General features: G+C 43.6%; 2 protein-coding genes across 3 annotated transcripts in view; one reads left to right on the top strand and one right to left on the bottom strand.

Annotated features, from left to right (window-relative positions):
• LOC410270 (acetylcholinesterase) overlaps positions 1-5578 on the bottom strand; it is a 34338-nt gene extending 28760 nt beyond the window's left edge. The window contains exon 1 of one of the 2 annotated variants that reach the window (XM_016914793.2): positions 5448-5578. The gene's annotated coding sequence lies outside the window, so the exon portion shown is untranslated. The remainder of the gene's footprint in view (positions 1-5447) is intronic. The other variant, XM_393751.7, reaches the window with a different exon arrangement.
• A 124-nt stretch (positions 5579-5702) lies between these two features.
• LOC100578939 (single Ig IL-1-related receptor) overlaps positions 5703-22833 on the top strand; it is a 56449-nt gene continuing 39318 nt past the window's right edge. Inside the window, exon 1 of the mRNA XM_003251514.4 lies at positions 5703-6897. Coding sequence (XP_003251562.1) covers positions 6632-6897 — 266 coding nt within the window. The 5' untranslated portion in view covers positions 5703-6631. The remainder of the gene's footprint in view (positions 6898-22833) is intronic.

Here is a 22833-nt window from a genome sequence, read left to right as displayed (position 1 = left end):
CCCCCACCTCTCTCTCTCGCGGTGGAGAAAAGAGGATAGAAGAAGAGGAGGCAGGGCGTGGAACGGTCGGTTCGGAGGAAACCAGTTACGTTGGAACGCGAAAATACGTATAAGCGGCGGAACGGGCAGCGGCTGACAATTACAGCGGTCGAATGGGCGAAACGGCTTCCTTCGAGGGACACCTGTGAATCCCGCGAAAGTAAAAACGACCCGTACCCCGTCTAAGGACTAATCTCGTAACGGCGGCTTCTTTTTTCACGAACCGAGCTCGCCGGCCGCTTGACACCCGGTATGCGCAGGCCAGGAGAACGCTTGTAAGTGGCGTGTGTGCCGTGTAATTACGAATTCTCGGTAAAGCGGGGAAAACGGGCAACATACCGTGAGGCGTTTCTCATTTCCGTTGAAACGTCAATATATATATATATATACGTATATACACACAGTACAAAGGTTCGCGGTCTACCGGTTGTTTAGAACGCGTGTCGTCCGTCGGCTAATTTGTCGTTATTCAGATACCAAGTACGGCGTGCGGAATAATAAATATAATGATCGAATATATATTATATACATTATATATATATATATTAATAATATATTATACGTAATAAATATTATTATATATATATATATTATTGTATATTTATTATTATATATAATAAATAACAATAACTCGAAAATATTCTATCGCTTTGAAACTCGACTCTCTCGCAAAGAAATCTTTCGATTTCTCGAGCGTTTTTCGATCGATTTCGAAACTATTGACAATTATTCCGATTATTCGCCTCTCGAGGGGAGAATTTTAAAAGACGGGGTTCAAATCTCTACGTAATAATCTATCGGTTTGAAACTCGACTCTCTCGCAAACATTTCTCGAAAATTTTTCGATCGATTTCGAAATTGTTGACAATTATTTTGGCTATTCGAGGGGAGAAAAATTTTAAGAGACGGGGTTCAAATTTCTACATAATAAAATACGTAATATTAAATATTATTTTATATATAAATCGAAAATATTTTATCGCTTTGAAACTCGACTCTCTCGCAAAGAAATCTTTCGATTTCTCGAGCGTTTTTCGATCGATTTCGACTATTGACAATTATTCCGATTACTCGCCTCTCGAGGGGAGAATTTTAAGAGACGAGATTCAAATCTCTACGTAAAAATACGTATCTCTAATAAATACGTAATATTAAATATTATTATATATATAAGTCGAAAATAATCTATCGCTTTGAAACTCGACTCTCTCGCAAAGATTTTTCGAGCGTTTCTCGATCGATTTCGAAACTGTTGACAATTATTTTGGCTACTCGAGGGGAGAAAAATTTTAACAGACGGGGTTCAAATTTCTACGTAATAAAACACATAATATTAAATATTAAATGTTATTATATATATAAATCGAAAATATTCTATCGCTTTGAAACTCGACTCTCTCGCAAAGATTTTTCGAGCATTTTTCGATCGATTTCGAAACTGTTGACAATTATTTCGATTACTCGAGAGGAGAAAAATTTTAAGAGACGGGATTCAAATTTCTTCATAATAAAATACGTAATATTAAATATTAAATATTATTATATATATAAGTCGAAAATATTCTATCGCTTTGAAATTCGACTTGAAATTCGACTCTCTCGCAAAGATTTTTCGAGCGTTTCTCGATCGATTTCGAAACTGTTGACAATTATTTTGGCTACTCGAGGGGAGAAAAATTTTAACAGACGGGGTTCAAATTTCTACATAATAAAATACGTAATATTAAATATTAAATATTATTATATATATAAATCGAAAATATTCTATCGGTTTGAAACTCGACTCTCTCGCAAACGTTTCTCGAAAATTTCTCGATCGATTTCGAAACTATTGACAATTATTTCGATTACTTGCCTTTCGAGGGAAGAATTTTAAAAGACGGGGTTCAAATTCAAATCTCTACGTAATAAAATATTATTTTATATATAAGTCGAAAATAATCTATCGCTTTGAAAGTCGACTCTCTCGCAAAGATTTTTCGAGCGTTTCTCGATCGATTTCGAAACTGTTGACAATTATTTCGATTACTCGAGGGGAGAAAAATTTTAACAGACGGAATTCAAATTTCTACGTAATAAAATACGTAATATTAAATATTATTTTATATATAAGTCGAAAATATTCTATCGGTTTGAAAGTCGACTCTCTCGCAAAGATTTTTCGAGCGTTTCTCGATCGATTTCGAAACAATTGACAATTATTTCGATTGCTCGCCTCTCGAGGGAAGAATTTTAAGAGACGAGATTCAAATCTCTACGTAAAAATACGTATCTCTAATAAATACGTAATATTAAATATTATTTTATATATAAATCGAAAATAATCTATCGCTTTGAAACTCGACTCTCTCGCAAAGATTTTTCGAGCATTTTTCGATCGATTTCGAAACTATTGACAATTATTCCGATTACTTGCCTTTCGAAGGGAGAAAAATTTTAAGAGACGGGGTTCAAATTTCTACATAATAAAATACGTAATATTAAATATTATTTTATATATAAATCGAAAATATTCTATCGCTTTGAAACTCGACTCTCTCGCAAAGAAATTTTTCGATTTCTCGAAAGTTTCTCGATCGATTTCGAAACTGTTGACAATTATTTCGGCTATTCGAGGGAAGAAAAATTTTAACAGACGGGGTTCAAATTTCTACATAATAAAATACGTAATATTAAATATTATTTTATATATAAATCGAAAATATTCTCTCGCAAAGAAATCTTCGATTTTTCGAGCGTTTCTCGATCGATTTCGAAACTGTTGACAATTATTTTGGCTACTCGAGGGAAGAAAAATTTTAACAGACGGGGTTCAAATTTCTACGTAATAAAATACGTAATATTAAATATTATTTTATATATAAATCGAAAATATTCTATCGCTTTGAAACTCGATTCTCTCGCAAAGATTTTTTCTCGATCGATTTCGAAACTATTGACAATTATTTCGATTGCTCGCCTCTCGAGGGAAGAAAAATTTTAAGAGACGGGGTTCAAATCTCTAAATAAAATAATAATATTTTATTTAGAGATAAAATACATATTAAATATTAAATATTAAATATTATTATATATATATATATATAAATCGAAAATATTCTATCGCTTTGAAACTCGACTCTCTCGCAAAGATTTTTCTCAAAGAGGAAAGAAAAATTTTAACGGGGTTCAAATCTCATTTTTCCAATTACGATACAATATTAAGTGCCTGTTTCAATTGTACAAGATTTTCAATAAAGCGTGTCCGGGCGGCCGTGCAAACAGCCTTTCTCGGCTCTTTCTCCACTGTCACTTCCGAGAACGCGTATCATCGTCTTAATCAGGAAACTCGTAGCCTGCCTCTGTACCACGGCTGGATGATGCGCCTTAACGCTATTAATTAAGGGGAGATTAATTTCGTTACGTACACCGTGATCTCGGAACTCTAATTGATAACACGGCCGTTCTTTGAAGCATGGTTCGAAGGGCGAGCCTCGATAAATTTTCGCCAAACCGAGCGCGGCAAAACTCTCGCGATAAACGTATAATATGGAATTGTTCCGTGTCGATTCAAATTTATTGCACCGTCTATTTTTATCTTATCTTAAAAAAAAAAATTTTTGTTCGGACCGAAGGGCGAAAAATTGGCGAAATTCGATCTTTCGAACGTAAACGGCGCTTCGTTCCTTGTCTATCTTTCGACCGAGTCGCATCGACGATTGTCCGATCGATAGCGATGCGAGAATCTATTTCTAGGGAAAAAAGGGAAAAAAAGCTGGTTCCGTGTCGATTCAAATTTATTGCACCGTCTATTTTTATCTTATCTTAAAAAAAAAAATTTTTGTTCGGACCGAAGGGCGAAAAATTGGCGAAATTCGATCTTTGGAACGTAAACGGCGCTTCGTTCCTCGTCTAACTTTCGACCGAGTCGCATCGACGATTGTCCGATCGATAGCGATGCGAGAATAATCTATTTCTAGGGAAAAAAGGGAAAAAAACTGGTTCCGTGTCGATTCAAATTTATTACACCGTCTATTTTTATCTTATCTTAAAAAAAAAAATTTTTGTTCGGACCGAAGGGCGAAAAATTGGCGAAATTCGATCTTTGGAACGTAAACGGCGCTTCGTTCCTCGTCTATCTTTCGACCGAGTCGCATCGACGATTGTCCGATCGATAGCGATGCGAGAATAATCTATTTCTAGGGAAAAAAGGGAAAAAAAACTGGTTCCGTGTCGATTCAAATTTATTACACCGTCTATTTTTATCTTATCTTAAAAAAAAAAATTTTTGTTCGGACCGAAGGGCGAAAAATTGGCGAAATTCGATCTTTGGAACGTAAACGGCGCTTCGTTCCTTGTCTATCTTTCGACCGAGTCGCATCGACGATTGTCCGATCGATAGCGATGCGAGAATCTATTTCTAGGGAAAAAAGGGAAAAAAAACTGGTTGTACGAGAAAGAACTACACTCATCGTCGGCACGCATAAAAGTCCCTTCCATGCGCGGTGGTTGCACACACACACGTGAATACGTGAGTCTGACATAGATCATCCGGTATAATCGTTGCCACACGACACGAAACGACTGACCGCATACTCGAATTCCCAGAATGCAAGTCAGCGGCGTACGTGTACGCGTAAGTGTAAGTGTGCGGAGTGAAAAGTTTAAGTTATGTACGTAACGCGTTGTTCTTGCTCTCACGTTGCTGCAAAATCGGGGATCATTCGCGAAAAAACGGGGAAAGTATAAATTGTTCGATCGTGGAATGAGAAAAAAATCGAGTCGAGATAGAATTGATAGAGCGTGTATATGTATATCTATACGCGATATATCGAATCGTATATAAAACTGATAAAATATTCTATGAGTAAGAAAATTCTCGAAAGATCGATATTAATTCGCCGAACGATATCGCGCTGTCCAATTACCTCGAACAAAACTTTATCCGAACAAAAATTATCTGCCCGCAATACGTTGTTAAATATACATACGTACGTTCAAAGTTTATCGTATTCACGGAAATTCTTCTCTTTTAATCTAATTTCTTTCGAAATCGATATTTACGTATGCATCGAACCGTCGTTTCCAATAAAAATGATTATCGCATTCTAGTTTTTTTTTTCCGAATCTTTGTCAAATATCCCGTTCGAAAAATGCAAAGATTTCTTTGATTATTTGTTTATGTATACATACATGTTCTTCGAATCGAGTAAGTAAAGGTAAATAAGGCGGCGAGTAACCACTTAAAAAAACGTGTTCTTCCAAGTTACGGAACGATTTTCTTACGAAAAGTTTATTCTTATAAATAAGAAAGTATAATAGCGTGCAAAATAGAATATTTTCGATCAACCTCGGCAAAATTCGCATAATATATTCTGACGTCAAAAATAACATTAATAATATGACCAAGCAACTAACCAACTACTCACGTGAATAAGTATTTAATGAAGTTTGCATCGAGTTGACGTTCAAACGAGAATCTCGTAAAAAATGTATCGATTTATCGATTAGTTCCAGAGATTAGCACATATTTTTCTCTAAAATTAAGAATAAATATGATCGGAAAATGGAAGATTACGATTCGATCGATAAACGATATCTATCTCGCGTATAATTTTAAAGATTTCGAATGTGCACTATATATATATATATATATATACATATAAGAAACAGAAAAGAAAAAGAATCACCAATGTTTTTTGGGGAGAAGAATAGAACTAACGATTACGTGCGACCGTAGTACGGTCGGTACGGTTCCATCGATGATGTCCGAAGAGAGGCGAAAGCAACCGAACGAGTACGAGGCAACAGGCGGCTCGTTTTAAACCCGTGGTCTACGGGGAGTTTTCAAAGCAGCGAGCTGACAGTAAGCCGTCGGCGTTCGGAGCGTGTGCTTCGTTTGTACGTTTACACGATACGTCGACAGTTTCTTTTCCGTGAAAATATTTCGTTTCGTTACGATCGTTCTACGTGTCGATATTCGTTATTCTTTTCTCTTCTCGGAAACGGGACGCATTATTTACACGGTTGAATTTTGATGTGCAGTATCGTGATTATTGCGAGTGACGTAATATCGGAAAGATCGTCGAAAAAGTGTCGAATCACGGGATTTGTGACCATTGACCATTGACGCGCTATACGCATTACGCATATATATATACGTATATATATGAATGGTTAAAATTATTGGTGATCGTGCAAATGTTGAAAAAGTTCCCCTTCTTCCTCTCCTCGCATAATTGAGCAGTGATGTCGAAAATAGAACGGGAGAAAAATTAAAATGGATTTCGCGGAAGGTGACTGAACGGTTAAACAGTTTATCGGTTAACGCGAAAAAAACGCGGGACGAGAGCTGTTTGAAATCCCGAGTAAACACGCAGTATTCCTGAGTAGACGAAAGTTTATGTTTGACGACAAACATCGAGCGGATCGGTGAAGGTACGTGTACGTAGATACAGAAGTCCGCGTATTTGTCCTTTAGACGTTAACGGTGCCGGCTGGAAGAGATCGGTTTTCCTTTACGGAAAAGTTTAGCCTGGACCGTTGGGACGTAATTTTCACTCTAGGAATCCGATAATGGAGGTTCTCGGATTTGAAAAGCGTCGTGTCTAAAATGTTTTTCCAACGTCTTGGTAAATTGGTTTTTCGTCGAAATCTCAAGATGACGACATCGTTGAACCGTGGATTAATCATCTTGTCGCTTTTGACCGTTTTGTGCCGGGCCAACGAATTAAAAGACTACTGTTCGATACACAAATTTGACAACTTGCCACCTGGTGGTCTCAGATTTACGAAAGAAGTCGTGACAACGGAATATGCAAATATCGGAGCGTTCAAAGCCCTTCATTGCTGCCTGCGAGGATACAGAAGCATCGAATGGTGAGTCGAGTTACTTTACTCTTTTTTACTTTGATTTTCTCTGAAAAATACACAACAACAAAGGATGACAAAGAAAGAAAAATAATTAGACGTAAGAGTAAACGATTGAAACACGAATACGAACGCGAATAGAATCTCGAGCGTGCGTTTCGTTTCGAAATATGAACGAAGGTTAAACGATGCGTTTAATCGAATTGATTCGAATCGCGATTAATACGTTGTTCGCGGCGTATTTCCTATTTTCAAGCTTTGGCGTCGCGTCGATGAGACACGAAGGAGGAAAAATAGCATTGCTCGCGTCTCGCGAACAGAGCAAATGTCGAGGAATTTCCCATGGTTTTACTTCGATGTTGTGAGTCACGCTTTCACGATTTGAATAGCATTCTCGACATTCGTGCAGACTGATGCAATTTCTTGCTACTTTTTTCCCTTTTTTCGTGCCCTCGACTCGACTCGAATACCTGGAAGCGTATCCGTTCTTCCCGTCAATTGCATTACATTTTTTTTATCTTTCCAGCGCGTTATCGCGCATAAGAATACGTGCGTTAAACCGATTGATTAATATTATTATCGCCGTTGTATCGATACGTATTCGATTCGATTGGAAAGAAAAAAATCGTGTCGGGGAGGAGAAAAATACACGTAGTTACGAGTGTATGCGTATCGCAGCACGCGTATGAGACGACGACGGTTTTCCATATAAACGGTGTTGAAAAGCCGGCGTGTTACTTTGCGTTTTAGAAATTGTACAGTTTGTCAAAAGCGTAACAGGTTTCCAGGTAAAACAATTGTCTTGGCGAAGCGTGGCAAACGAACCGATTGTCGGCCGATATTCATGAAAAAGGGAGGGTAAAGAAGCGATCGCGGTGGTATTGTGAGCACGGCGGCTGGAGTCACGTCACCCGGTAATAACGTTTCCACGAAGCGGTTGTTTATTCCACGATAAATCTAGAAACACGGTACGAAGTACAAGATGGAAATCGCTGTAGGGGGTCGCAGTTTGAAAAGCGTTCGAGTGTGTCCCCTTCGGAACCGCAAGCCCGAGCCAACAAAGACACGTTTCCGAGAAGCGATCTTTGAGGGACCTACCGTCCGATATCCCGAATCCCTTCTGCACCGGGAACTTTATTATTCCCCGGACAAAGTAAGGGGACCTTACCCCAAACCTTGCCATTGTCCGCGTCTTCCTCCCAGGTGTCAAACGGTATATTTGTCCCACGACATTCGCCGTTCTCTCTCGGGGGGACGGGAGGCGTTGCTCGCGGCGTCTTGTTCTCGAAAAGTCCCAGAGTTAACGGACGTGCGGCCACGTTCTTGCTCCCGCTCCCGCTCCCGCTCCCGCTCCCGCGCTCCGTCCACACCTGTTACGTCTCTATCGAGCGTGTCCATCTAAAGCATGCCGCTTCCCGCCGATCCACGCGCATCGAATTATCCGTCCGACTCTATCGATATACATACGCGTATATATACATATACATATATATATATATATATATATAGTTTCTCTTCCTTCTCTTTCTCCACGCGAATAAGAATATCCAATTAGATATTAATACCCCTTAGTAATCCTTTTCACTTTCGAAAGTACTTAACCACATAATGTCCCCTGTAAATACCGACTACCGGATCGAAACGTTGAACGCGTATCTTTACGCGTACGTTTCCGTAAATTATTCGCCTGCTACTTTACCGGCCGGTGTTCTTTCCCCGGAAAAATATTTCGCGAAAAAAAGGGAAAAAACCCGCGCAATTTATTATTCACGCGAATTAAAGATGACGCAAGACACCGCCTATTATCGCCTCTTACACTTTCTCTTTCGCATTCTGCTTCGGTAACGAGGCGGACAAGAAAGAAAAAAAATATCACCGACATGCGCACAGAGAGAGAGAGAGAGGGGGGGGGGGAGAGATTCCACTCCTTTTCCTGGACTCCGATATTTTTTCCGCTTTTTTCGCCGTAAGCGATTTTTCCTTCCTCTCTCTCTCTCTCTCTCCCCCCTCGGCTCTCGGCTCTCTCCCCCCCCCCCCGTTTCTCGTTCCCGCTCGTATCGCGGCGATGACGATTCCGAGAAAAAGAGGGTTCGGGGAGCGGAGAGAAATCGTCGATGCGTAAATGCCCGACCGATGGTTTTTATTAGCGGTCGAATTCATCCGCGGAACAAAGGATATGCGGAAGGCATAAATTAAACACCTTTCCACTCGGCTCGTACGCGTTGCTCGCGCGTAGCCGCGTGAACGGCGTCCCGGGCTGAATCGCCGTTTTCTTTTCTTTTCTCCTTTTTTTTTTTTTTTTTCCCCCCCCTCTCTTCTTTTCTTTTCTTCCTTCCTTTTTTTCTTTTTCTTTTTTTCTTTTCTTTCTCTCTTTTTCTCTCCGCCTCGGTTCGTCCGCGTTACAAAATTGTACAAAAGCGCGAGACTCTCGACGCGAGTTTATTTATAGCGTTTCACTGTATATAACACGGTGCTATAAAGTCGTCTTCATTCTTGAAAAGTGAAAGGCACTTATTGGCGTTTCATCTCTCTGTCCCGGCATTGTCATCGGCTATTTATACGCTCGCACGGGATTGTTTCCACACTCCGTTAAGACGTTTGCGTATTATACGCGAAATGCTATACGGAACGAATTAAAAAAGCCGGCGACGCTATTACGGCGAACAACATTCGGATTTAAAAAAAGAAACGCGAAAATATACCTTCGCCTTACGTATTATCTACGTACGCTTGTGTATATATATATATATATATATATATGTATATATATACGAGGGAAAGAACGAATGCGTGGAACAATGGGTGAATAAATTCGAGCGAAATTCGTCGATGCGCGAAACGGTGGAAAGTGTATACTTATACAGTTTTCCTACTTTCGTCCATCGCAACCTGCCCAAAAGTGGTCCCATATTTTATCCCGCTATAAAACGTCGGAGAACGTGACGGAAAAATTCGGCTCGAAAAATTGATCGATCTCGTGGCAACCATGTTTCTCGACCAACGAAGCCAATTACAAATCGAATCTCCCCCTCCCCCCCTCGATCTAATACGCGTTGCGTGGAAAAATTGGATTTTTCCATTTCGAATCTTGCCTTCCCTCTCCCTCGTCTTCCTTTCTCTGCCGGTAATGGCGGCCGATCCGAGCGGAAACGAGACTCGGTCGGTACCGGTTTTTTTCCCCTCGATTCCGTTCAAACGGGGCAAAACACGCGTACGCGACGGCTACGTATCCGGATAACGAGGATGGCGTGCGGAACGCGAACGAGAGGAGAGGAGAGGAGTAATGGCGGCGAATCGGGGGACACGGTTTCGACGTAACGGAAGTCGATAATCGTTCCGCGGAAACTTGTTTCCCAATTCAGCACGGACGTCTCTCCACCTCTCCTCTCCCCCTTCTCCTCCCCTTATTCGCGAACGACACGCGATTAGCTCGGCTCGCGTGCGCGTATTATTTCTCTTCCAGATGGCCCCCGAAGGGCATCTCTCGTCTAATTCGTCCGATTCGAGAAAAAAAGAAAAAGTAGAGGAAGAAATGAAAAGAGATTCGAAGAGATGCGAAGGAACGATGGCGGAGAGGATTTTTCCAACGACTCGTTCGAAACGTTGGAGAGGAGAGAGAGGAGGAGGAGAGAGAGAATATGTGTGTACGTGTGTGTTCTCTGCTCTCTCTCTCTCTCTCTCTCTCTCTCTCTCTCTCTCTCTCTCTCAAAATTTGTGTGTGTGTTCTCTCAAAATTTGTGTGCGTGTGTGTGTGCGTGTGTGTGTTCTCTGCTCGCTCTCTCTCTCTCTCTCTCTCTCTCTCTCTCTCTCTCTCTCTCAAAAATTGTGTGTGTGTGTGTTCTCTCAAAATTTGTGTGGGTGTGTGTGTGTTCTCTCCCAAAATTGTGTGCGTGTGTGTTTTCTCAAAATTTGTGTGTGTGTGTGTGTGTGTGTGTGTTCTCTTTCTACTCTCTCTGCTCTCTCTCAAAAATGTGTGTGTGTGTGTGTGTGTGTGTGTGTGTGTGTGTTCTCTTTCTACTCTCTCTGCTCTCTCTCAAAAATGTGTGTGTGTGTGTGTGTGTGTGTGTGTGTGTGTGTGTGTGTGTGTGTGTGTGTGTTCTCTTTCTACTCTCTCTGCTCTCTCTCAAAAATGTGTGTGTGTGTGTGTGTGTGTGTGTGTGTTCTCTTTCTACTCTCTCTGCTCTCTCTCAAAAATGTGTGTGTGTGTGTGTGTGTGTGTGTGTGTTCTCTTTCTACTCTCTCTGCTCTCTCTCAAAATGTGTGTGTGTGTGTGTGTGTGTGTGTGTGTGTGTGTTCTCTTTCTACTCTCTCTGCTCTCTCTCAAAAATGTGTGTGTGTGTGTGTGTGTGTGTGTGTGTGTGTGTGTGTGTGTGTGTGTGTGTGTGTGTGTGTGTGTGTGTGTGTGTGTGTGTGTGTGTGTTCTCTTTCTACTCTCTCTGCTCTCTCTCAAAAATGTGTGTGTGTGTGTGTGTGTGTGTTCTCTTCTCTCTCTCTCTCTCTCTCTCTCTCTCTCTCTCTCTCTCTCAAAAATTTTGTGTGTGTGTGTGTTCTCTCTCAAAAATTGTGTGTGCATGTGTGTTCCCCCCTCTCTGTGTGTGTCTCCCCCCTCTGTCTCTGTGTGTGTGTTCTCTCTCTCTCTCTCAAAAATTTTATGTGTGTTTTCTCTCTCAAAAATTGTGTGTGTGTGTTCACCCCCCCCTCTCTCTCTCAAAAATTTTGTGTGTGTTCTCTCTCTCTCAAAAATTTTGTATGTATGTGTGTGTTCTCTCTCTCTCTCTCTCTCTCAAAAAGTGTGTTCTCTCTCTCTCAAAAAGTGTGTGTGTGTGTGTGTTTTCTCAAAATTTGTGTGGGTGTGTGTGTGTTGTCTCGCAAAATTTGTGTGTGTGTGTGTGTGTTCTCTTCTCTCTCTACTCTCTCTGCTCTCTCTCAAAAATGTGTGTGTGTGTGTGTGTGTGTGTGTGTGTGTGTGTGTGTGTGTTTTCTTCTCTCTCTGCTCTCTCTGCTCTCTCTGCTCTCTCTGCTCTCTGCTCTCTCTGCTCTCTGCTCTCTGCTCTCTCTCTCTCCCTGTGGGGGGAGGAGGGAAAGTTGGGTTTAGAGGCAACGGCGTCCCTGGCTCGGCTGGGGAGGGCCTCGGGACTCGGATAATGACAAGCCGGAGAGAAACAGAACTGTAATTTCTGCATCGGGAAAGAGGGACGCCCGTCTCTCCTCGTGTTTCACGGAATTCGTTAAGACGATTTTCGAAGAGCGAGTGTGTAATTCCCGGTACGGGACTGGTCGAAACGTAGCATCAAATTGACGACTCTTCTCTCCGATTACGGAGGGTTATTCGGGGAGAGACGAGCAAACACGAAATAGCTCGATGATTTTTCGCGTCCTTGGCGAATCTCGCCCCCCCCTCCCCTCCTACCGGACGAGTCGAGTCGAGTCGAGTCGAATCGGGTCGAGTCGGGTCGGATCGGGTCGAGTCGAGGTTGAATTATTCCCTTTTCGGATTTTCGGGGACGCGGTTAAATTTCAACGCGGTGGAGGAAAAAGTTTCTCGAGCTTCTCGCGTCTCCATCCGTTTTCCAGCCAAAGTTTCGTCGTGGAACCGAATTTTCTCGCCTCTTTAATCTTCTCGCATCGTGGCGAATATCGTGGCAATGCGATTCGAAGAGAGGAGAATAACGCGTGAGAAAATAAATCTTTTTCTCTCTCTCTCTCTGGTACTAGCTTTTCGAATTATTTCCATAGAGAAAAATGTAATAGGTTTTCGTGGTTCGATCTAGCTTCGCGCTAATTTTATCGGATTCACGGAATATTTGGTTCTCTCTCTCTCTCTCTCTTTCTCGGCTCACCTTGACGCGAATCTGTCGCAATTTACGGCCGCGTTGCGTCTCCGCGTTACGGGGAAAAGCACGTGAAAAGTGAGTGTGCGCCGGTTCTTGGAAAGCGAGTGGACGAGAAGAGAGGCTGCCTCAAATTTCATTCTCGGTCAGGGAGAATCGACCAGCTAGCTCTCGCTCCTTCCACCACGCCCCCAGCCTTCTCTGTCGGTCGCGAGAATCGCGTTACGATGCGCGAGACAGATTAAACGGCTCGTTTTAACAACGTATCTCGATCGAGAGCGTAAACGAAGGGTGTTCGTCCCGTTCCCGTTCCTGTTGCTGTCACTTTTGCCACGCAAACGGGAACGCGCGCTGTTTTTAAAAAAAAGGGGAAAAAAAAAAAAAATTGTCGATAAATCGCGGTACACGGACGTTGACGCGGTACGACGAAACGTCCGTTGTATTTTTACCTCCGACTCTCGGTTACGAGATAAGCGTAGTTACTATATTTACCGGTTGCGCGCTACGATCGTTACGTTGCAGAAACCTCGATCGAACGGCGTATCGTTTCCGCCGGTTTTTCCAACGTTACGTCCAGATGAATCATTGTTCGTCGCTGTCCGTCACTCTTGTTTCCTCCTAATCGATCGTCCTTGGAAGAGATAGTCGGTTATTTTTCGATAGTTCGAACCGGTAACTTCTTCTGCTGGTAAAAGTTCGGTGGAGGGGGGGAACGAACCGCGCATGCGCGAGATTAGGAGTAGGACGCAAAAATGGTGGTTCGCGTACGAAATTTCGACGACAGCGGAAGAGAAATCGTGAGAAAGTTGGAACGGCATCGCGTATATATAATAATAACGTGCCGGTAACATGGTCGAGCGAAGCCAGGTAAAATAAACGAGTAACAGCACGAGAAAGGTTTTTCGCTAGGGTCGGAATCGTTGATTTCCACGACTTGTTGCTTTCGTCGTTGCCTCGAAACGTTTCGTTCGTCGATATTCGTGGCGAAGAGTGTACGTACCATCGGAGAAAAGCGTGCGCGCGCGCGAGAGAGAGAGAGATAGAGATATTTCGACGAAAGCGTATAAATGATCGGGAATATTTGGTTAGGATTCTTGGTGTGGGAAGTGCCGCCGTCGCCGCCGCCACGGATATCCATCGCCGCAAATATTTGACCGAGTCTCGTTTCTTTTTACACACCGATACTTCCCTGTTTGCGCTCGAACGAGTCACGAGTTTGGATTGACCGTTACTCGAAGCAAAACACTCGACCGATGCGTCACGCTTTGCCAATTAGGAACCGAGCGGCCACCGAATATCCAATAGTGCCAACATTTTCCGACGAAATTTCCCCGCTCTCGCGCGGAAACCGGGAAAACAAACAATGTCCCCAAGAGTTGTTTCTCTTATTTCCCTCCATATTTTTCGAAGAAAAATACGTAACGTAGAAAATTCGACGTTATTTTTTTATCCGAGATTTTTTCGCGTTACGATAAAATCTCCCCCCCTCTCGGCGTTCGGAAAATTTCGAGGATTTAAAGCGAGTATAAATCTCGATCGAAATCGGTTCGGATCTCGAAAAATTGGAATCGCGGTGGACGCGGAAAAAAATGACGTTCGATCGTTCAACGTGGAGCGGCGACTTTGTATCAAAGTGATTCGAAGAATTGGTACGTAGGTAGTAGACTTCGTTCGAATATTTACGTATTATCGAGCGAAAATTGTGTAGGTATATTTACCGATGACAGGTGGCGAGGGCAATTTGCGCTTGGTGGAATATTTTCACGACACGACGGAGGAATCTTGGAAGGCCCTCCCACGGCAACTTTGCATCCATTTTGCCTCCGATACGGCATCGTTTCGACCCGGCTAATTTGTCGAACGAGCGCTCCTCCAACAGGAATAAAAGAAAGTGGTGGGGGCAAAAGTGTGTGCGAGATGCGTGCCGTGTTCCACCGATGTTACCGTTTACATGGGAATACATATGTAAGGCAGGGGAGGGGGAAGAGGGGAGACGCAGGTGCAACCAGGGGGACATGTGCAGCCGCTGGTCGAACCACTTTCTTCCTCGCAGAAGCGATAAATTTCCATCCCGCTCGATCCCGCGCTACCGCCGCTTCTTCTCCTTCTCCCTCCCGTTTCTCCTTTCCCCCCTCCCTTACCCACCTCGCTTTTTTGCTCCTCTTCCCACCTCTCCGACCGCTGCTTTCTAACGCGGTCTCTTCGTTTAACCTCCTTTCTTTTACTCCGTGTCGATCGAGATCGCGGTCGAGTTCCATCACCGCGAGGAAACGAGCGATAATTGGCCGTGTAAATAAATAGTCGTCGTTCGTATATAATAATTTCTTTCGAATTCTTCGTTTTTCTTCGATCAAATTTTCCATTTTCCCTCGCATCACTCCCTATATAGATTTTGGCGAAGCGAAATACGATAGGATATATACACGCTTTCGTGAGTCATCCTTCGTTCCTATCCATTGTTTCCGCGACGCGCGTTCTCCGAACCCGTTTATGTAAATTTTTTTTCCTTATCCCGGGAGGCGAAGCGATCAACGTTGAGTATTTCGGTATTTCGTTTCGGGTCAACGAATGTTCTACCGATTTTTCGATTCTACGGGAAGAAAAGAGGGAGGAAAAAAAAGTTTCGAGTTATCGATAACTCGAGAGCCAGAGGCAAATAACTTCATTCGTATCCGCAAAGAATCAGGTTCGATATGTTTGCGATCGTTCTTTTCCTCGTCGTTTCGTTCGACGAGGGGAAACGAGTTTCTTTGTGTGCCGCGTTTCGCGTATTCTACTCGGCTAGATTTCGCGTCAAAATAGAGACGCGCGCGTATCAATTCGAGAATTTCCGTTAACCTAATAATATCACGGGATACGGAACTGTAATTTGAAATTTTCTCCACCTTTTTTTTATCGCAAGCACATTGGATGTAGAAGTAAATTTAAAGATACGTTTTTCGCGTCAATTTTACTCGATGAGACGGAAAAGACGATATTTGGAAATTGTAGCCAGGCTTGGGAAGAGATGCGATTAGCCTCTCGCATTCTTGGAGGAGTTGAAAATTCGATCGAGCTTGTTAATTATTACCGGATTTGTAATCGGATTTGTTTATTCGGTCGGTCGTCCAGTGGCAAAGGGTAAATCTCGGATTCGGAGAGGCGGGTAATTTGCCCGCGGTGTTATTGTCGTTAACGTTGCAACGCCCGTAACGTTGTTACGGGAAACCTATACGGTATTTCGCAACAACGTGCACATTTTAGCGGAGTGGATGGAGAGACCTTATTCGCGTACCGAGGTTTACGTTTGGGAACGAAACTCGGTCGGAAGAGTTTTGCCTCCCCTCCTCCCCCCTCCCCCCCGTTCCCGGAACGTGGCGTGCTTTCGATATTCCGTTTCTCGAAACTACACCCTTCCGGCGAATCATTAAGCGAAAAAGTTGAAAACCACTCACCGCGCCAAGATTTCCTCTTTCGTGCCAAGTTCCATCGTGAATTATGGAGAAACACGTCGCGTATCGAAATATCGGAATACACGTATTTTTCGCGAAGATGAGATGGATGCTTACGAATCGAAAAGAGAAGAAAGATTTTTTCTACTCGAAGTAAATCTTAACTAAGCCTTAAGAAAAATATTTTTTCTCTTTTTTTTCTGTTTTTTATCCATTGCTTGGGACACACCCTACGTACGTATATACATCTATCGTATCACGAGCTTTTTTTCCCTGGAAACGACGGTTAATCGTGACACTCGTGTCGGGATTTATAACGATCGTTCGGAACTGATATTACCAAAGTGTATTCCCGTTGGTACAGTTGATTCGATTACACGATCGTATGGACGACGATTGCTTTCCCCTTCGAAACGATCGTTCCTCTTCGAAAATCGCTTTTTCCCCGAAACGGACGAGGGGAAAAAGAGGAAAAAGCTTTTTCGCATCATTCGTATCATATTTCATTTCACGTATGGAGGAGATCGCGTAGAGATTCCGATATAATAATAACAACTCGAATCTCGGACGAAGCGAAAGTTGTTGTTCTTCATCTGCATCGAGGTAAATGCAAAGAGAGATCCGTCGTCTCGTGGAGTAGTAGGGGAGAGATAATAAATTTGCCGAGGAGAGCGAACTTTCTCCCGACTCCTTTCTCAAAAGACACACTCTCAGCAAGAAGATTTCGTGGCTCACGTGGGGTCCTGCTTGCTAATCTCGCGTGACGCCTCGCCACCAAGCTCGAGGTAAACGACCTCCTCTCTCGGTAACCCTTTTACGAGGAGGAGGACGAAGAAGAAAAGGAACAAGGGGGAGGTGGAGCAGGAGGTGACGAAAAAGGAGGAGATGGAGGAGATACAGGAGAAATCGAGGAGGTGGAAATGCATATGGAAATGGAGATGGAGATGAAGACAACGAGGTGATGATGAAAACGAGGAGGTGGGAGGAGGTGACGAATTTCAGATAGTGAAGGTAGAGATGCAGAGGAGATGACGAAATTAAAAAGATGGAAGTTATGAAAAGAAGGAGGTAGGGAAGGACTTCACGAAAAAGGAGGAGGTGAAGGAGGTGAAGGAGGTGACGAAAAGGAAATAGATGCGAAAAATGGAATGGAGGTGCAGACATGAGAAGACTATGAAGAAGAGGAGGTCGAAAGGAGGTGACAAATTTGTGGAGGTGGAGGTGGGGAGGAGGCGACGAAAAGGAGGAACTGGAAAGAAGATGACAAAATTGAGGACTTGGAGGTGGTCGTAGAGATGGAGAGGAAATGACGAAATCGAGAATGGAGGTGGGGAGGTGGCGAAAAAAGGAGGAGGTGGAAAGGAGGTGACGAAATTGAAGAGGTAGAATTGGTGACGAAATGCCGAAATTGTGGAGGTGGAGGTGGAGGTGACGAAAAAGGAGGAGGTGGAAAGGAGGTGACGAACTTGAGGAGGTAGAATTGATGAGAAAATGACGAAATTGTGGAGGTGGAGGTGGAGGTGACGAAAAAGGAGGTGGAGGAGGTGGCGAAAAAAGGAGGAGGTGGAAAGGAGGTGACGAACTTGAGGAGGTAGAAGTGGTGGTAGAAATGGAGAGGAAATGATGAAATTGTGGAGGTGGAGGTGAAGGTGACAAAAAATGAGGTGGAGGAGGTGACGAAAAGGAGGTTGTGATGATAAATACGAAAATGAGTATGAAGGTGGAGACATGAAAATGTCACGAAGAGGAGGAGGTGAAAAGGAGATAACAAAATTGAGGAGGTGGGATAAAGGAGGGAAAAGGAGGTTGTGGAGATAGGTGCGGAAATGGGGATGGAGGTGCAGAGATAAAGATGTCATGAAAAGGAGGAGGTGGAAAGAAAATGACGAAATTGAGGATGTGGAGGAATGTGACGAAAAAAGAGGAGGTGCGAGTGGAGGAGTTGACGAAAAGGAGGTTGTGATGATAAATGCGAAAATGAGGATGGAGGTGAAGACATGAAAATATCACTAAGAGGAGGAGGTGGAAAGGAGGTAACGAAATTGAGGAGGTGGGATGGAGACAGATATGGAAGTAATGAAATTGTGGTGGAGATGATGAAAAGGAGGATTTGGAGCGAGTGGTATTAGAGGAGGTGGATAAGGAGGAATTTTTATCTCGAAAAAGATTCTCAACTGTTCAACAAATCTTGGAAAATATTCGAAAAAAATTCCTTAAATTAATAATAAAAACGAACAATAATAAGAGAAGCTCACGTTTGGATGGAAACGATTCGATATCTCCCTTGTTGCCTCGCTACTTTGAGAACCCATTTCACTTTGGAGCCATGCTAAATGGATATCGATGCTATGATTGGAATTCCAAGATGGCCGGGGGTCGGATCGTGTAACGAGATTTCTCGAAACTGTCCAGTAATTTCGCCACTTCTCTCTCTTTCCCCCCTCCCCATATTCCCTGATACCCGAACGAAACACACGAGTGTTTAGCTCACACTCACACTCTAATCCATCCTTAATTAAAAATCGTACGTCTCTCGTGATCACGTGTTTCGTAAAAAAAAATACTTGGATGTATCTCTCCATCCATTGATTCTTCGCTGTGGAATGAACGAGAAAAAAATTCGAGCAAACGTTAAAAACCTAAAAAGGATCGCTTTCGATTAACGAAGCACGCAGTCGCACACGCGCGCGCGAGTGTTTATCCGCTTTGAAAAGAGCGAAATATCTCGCGTGATATTCGTAAGTGAAAAAAAACCGATTGCGATTTGTGCAATTTGGGGGAGGATGGTGCGCGACGAAGTGAACGGAAGGAATGAGAGATCGTGTTTGGGGAGGGGGGAAAGAACGGAGGAGGGAGGGAGGGGGGGAGGGAGCGACGACGCGACTTTCATTTCGATGCGCCGAAACGCGCGCGTCGGATTGTGTTGCATCGCGCGGTGGACAAAAGAGATCGCGATTATGCACTCGTCACGTATTCTCCATCTCTCTCTTTCTCTCTTCCCCGTACTTGTCCCGGGGAATGATAAATTCCCGAGCCATTGTCCCGTACCTGGAACCGCAACTTTTTCCGCGAACCCTTCAAAGGTACCGAGTCCGAGGCGTTGTTCGCGTCGATCGGGCAGAAACGATTGATAATCCTCTCGACGACCGAATTTCACGGAAGCCGAACGGGCCTCCTCTCTTCCTTTCCGAGACCTCCTCCCTTTTTTAACCCTCTGCGGGAGGAGGACCACTTGGATCGTCGAATCGAGACGATATTTATTTCTTTGGAATAAATCCTTTCTTTATCATAAGAATTATCATTTTAAGTTGCAATACTCAGCAAAAAAAGGCATTGGATCGATAGAAAGGAATTTCCAATTTTTGGAAATTTTAGAAAAAACGTGTTTCCGAGAGCGAGAATTATGCGAGAAGTCGGGAATAAGGTATCTGGTTGGCGAGAGCATCGAGGGGAGGATGTTGGATTTGGAAATTGGCGTTGAATTCCGCCTCGTTCGTTCCGCGTGAATCGAACCGAGAGGGAGAGAGAGAGAGAGTTGAAGAGCACGGTTCACAATTACCTCGAGCTACTTAATTAAGTTGCGGCTGATTACTAGCTAGCGGAAGTAAACCATGACAAGCGACAGTTAGGTGGACGTGGCTGTACCTATTATTAGCACCTGTTGTCTACAACGCGGTATCGCATTAGGCGGCCTGACTAAGCCCCTCGCGCGATATTAATCCACCCGCAAACACGAATCGACGTTGCATCCCACACGATGCAACACGGAATTTCGCCCCTCGGAGAAATTATCCGTCCGAGCGTTCGTCGTGTTTCGTTAGAAAAACCGAATCGAACGTGTTTCCCCTTTCGATAAATCGAAAACGCGTTCGTTCCTCTCTTTTTCCTCGTTTACGAATTTCGAGTTGGAAACGAGCCGGTTGCTTCCTCAGAAGAACACGATTGCATCCACCACGGTAAAAAAGATACGTTTTTCCGTATTCTCGGTTAACTCGGGTCTCGTACGAGTTTTCGGGATAAGTACGCATCGCCTCGTCCTTTGTTACGCCGTCTCACGTTTCGAGGAACGCGTGGACGGAGAGATCTAGATTCGAGGTTTCCGCGGAATTTCTTCTTCTCTCGTTCACACGTGCACGAGAAGCGTACGCTCTCACGCGCGGAGATCGCAGAGCATGGAGGGGGAAAACGGCTCGCGAGCCGCTTATTATCCTTCTCTCTCTCTCTTTCTTCCTTTTTTTCTTGTCGCCAAAGCGATCGCGATCGTCCCTCCTTCCATGCTTTGTTTTTCGACGATCGAGCGTATTCCCGAAAGGTAGGCATCCGCTCGTTTCGGGTAAAACGCAGCCGAGGAATGTCTCGAAGGGGAGAGAAAGAAGGGGTCGCCGCTTCTTTCGGGATCAGGATCGTGAGAACCTTCTCCCTCGGTCGAAATTGCGCGTGTCCACGTTCCGATCGAACTTTTATTTCGAGAAAGAGAGAGAGAGAGAGAGAGAGAGAGAGAGAGAGAGAGGGAGAGAGAGAGAGAAGGATAATAGGAAGAGACAACGGTGTACTCCTTTGTTGGTTGCAGATAAAACGTTGGACAAAGGAGGTATGGTACGGTAAAAATATCGCGGTCGAAGGCGTGTTCGTAATCGAGAATCCGATACGTAGCATTCGTCCGGATGAGGATCGAATTTTCATCGCGCGTCGTTCCAGTGACGAAGCTTCTCCTACGTGCTCGGAAAGCTAATAATAATAATAATAATAATAATAATAATAGCGTGGCGAGGAGCGTGTTTCATTAACGAAATAAAATCGCACGCGGCGGAATAATTCAATTTTTCGTCACGGAAGGTAAGTTTCGTGCCGTGTAAACATCGTTACCGGCCGAGTCTTGAACACGATCCCGGTAAATCGTTTACATCGAACTTTTACGCGGTGGTGGACTTCCTTTTATCGACCAATATATATATATATATACATACCTCGTATATATTTTTCTTTCCTTCTTCCTTTTTTTTTTTCCCCCTACCAAAGTAGTAGATAAAAAGGATCGAACTTTTAAAAGCGGGGGAAGGTATCGAATGTTTCGTTCTAATGGATTCGCGTTATCGCGGATCCCCATTTTCGCCACTTCTTTAAAAAGAAGAAAAAAAAAAGAAAACGTTTTCCATTCTACTCGAAATACGTCGCGGTCCTCGGATATTCGGTTAAGGGAAGACGGTTGAAGCGAGGCGGTTATATACGCGCACCGAGTCGGGAGGAGATAGAGGAGCAGCGGTGAATGCCGGTGAACCGGTCTAGCGGTGAGTTTTTGCGAAAGCTCTCCTTCGGGCTGTGCGGTGAAACGGTTCAGACGTCTCGCTCGCGCGCATCGTCCTGAAACCAGGATTCGACGAGACAGCCCCCCTCCCTCGCGCCCCCCTCCTCCCTCTCTCCGTTAAAGTTTCCTTCCTTCCTTCGTTGATAGCGAGTTTAACTCGAACTCGACGAGCGGAGGACGGAGGAGAGAGAGAGAGAGAGAGGGATTCTTTGTCTCGCTGCGCGGAACGAGCAAAGTTAAGCCTGCCGGAACGCGCATCTCTCCCTTCCCTCGATACACAACTTTTACCGCACCTCGGTTGCCTCCGGTAATCGAGGCCAGACATCGTGTATCGAAGAAAAGGGCGAGTAATAATAATAATAATAATAATAATAATAATAATAACTCGCTTCCGTCGAACGATCATTTATTTTCTCAACAACGAGATATCCTCTTAGCCAGTTTTATTTACGACGTGCTTCCGATCCTCTCGAAACTCCTTTCTCTCGATTCCCAAAGAATATCCTATTCCTCCTCGAGCTTCTCTCCTTATACTTATTTCCGAGATAAAGTTGGATCCGTTCGAGAAGGAAATAAGGATAAGCGGGAGAATGGATCGGAGTCGTAAAATTCGTAAACGTTGTTTGCGGTGTTGCCAAGTTGTGATATATCGAATGTATCGCGACCGAATTTCTGAAATCAAGCCGAATTCGATTCGTGAAATTTTATTTGCGGAGAGTGGCGAGATAGCGAGGTGGTAGTAGTAGAGACCTGTTTTGCCAAGGGAAAGGTCAATCGCGTCTCGTCGTAGAATCGAGTTGGTTGGTTTACGGCTGTGCAAAGGATGCATCAGTTGAATGGAAAACGGACCGTTTTCGAGTTGTTTTAATTTCCATTCGAAAGATCGTTCTAACGCCGCCTGTTGCTTCTGCGACGTTGTCGTAGCTTCGATTTATACATGTATATATATTGGATCGAGGAAAGAACATTTTTTTGAACGGGAAAATTTATCGTTATGAAAATTGAATCGATGATTTTGTTACAACGGTCGCGCTCGGATTGTTTCGTTAAATTCGAGGATATTGTTTGTAACGATCGACTCATTTACACGGCACCTCTGTAAATAAACGGCTGTCGAAGCGATCGTATCGTGGTAATTCGCGATATTTATCCACTCGTATTATATTCTCACGTACGATTTTATTCCACTCGGTTGATTTTCAACGAAGTCGAAATTAAACGTTTAAATTATTCCGTTCCGCTTTGCCATCGGATCGATGCTTTTGCTTTTGCACTACCGAACGAACGAATGGCTCGCCGCGATCAATCCCATTTCCCCACGTTCGAGGCAAATGGAAATCCTCGGAATTTGTTTGGCCGAATTTTACGCCGATCTTTC

Source organism: Apis mellifera, linkage group LG11 (genome assembly GCF_003254395.2).
Source record: "Apis mellifera strain DH4 linkage group LG11, Amel_HAv3.1, whole genome shotgun sequence".
Classification (NCBI taxonomy): Eukaryota; Metazoa; Arthropoda; class Insecta; order Hymenoptera; family Apidae; genus Apis; species Apis mellifera.
This window is presented reverse-complemented; position numbering and strand designations above follow the sequence as displayed.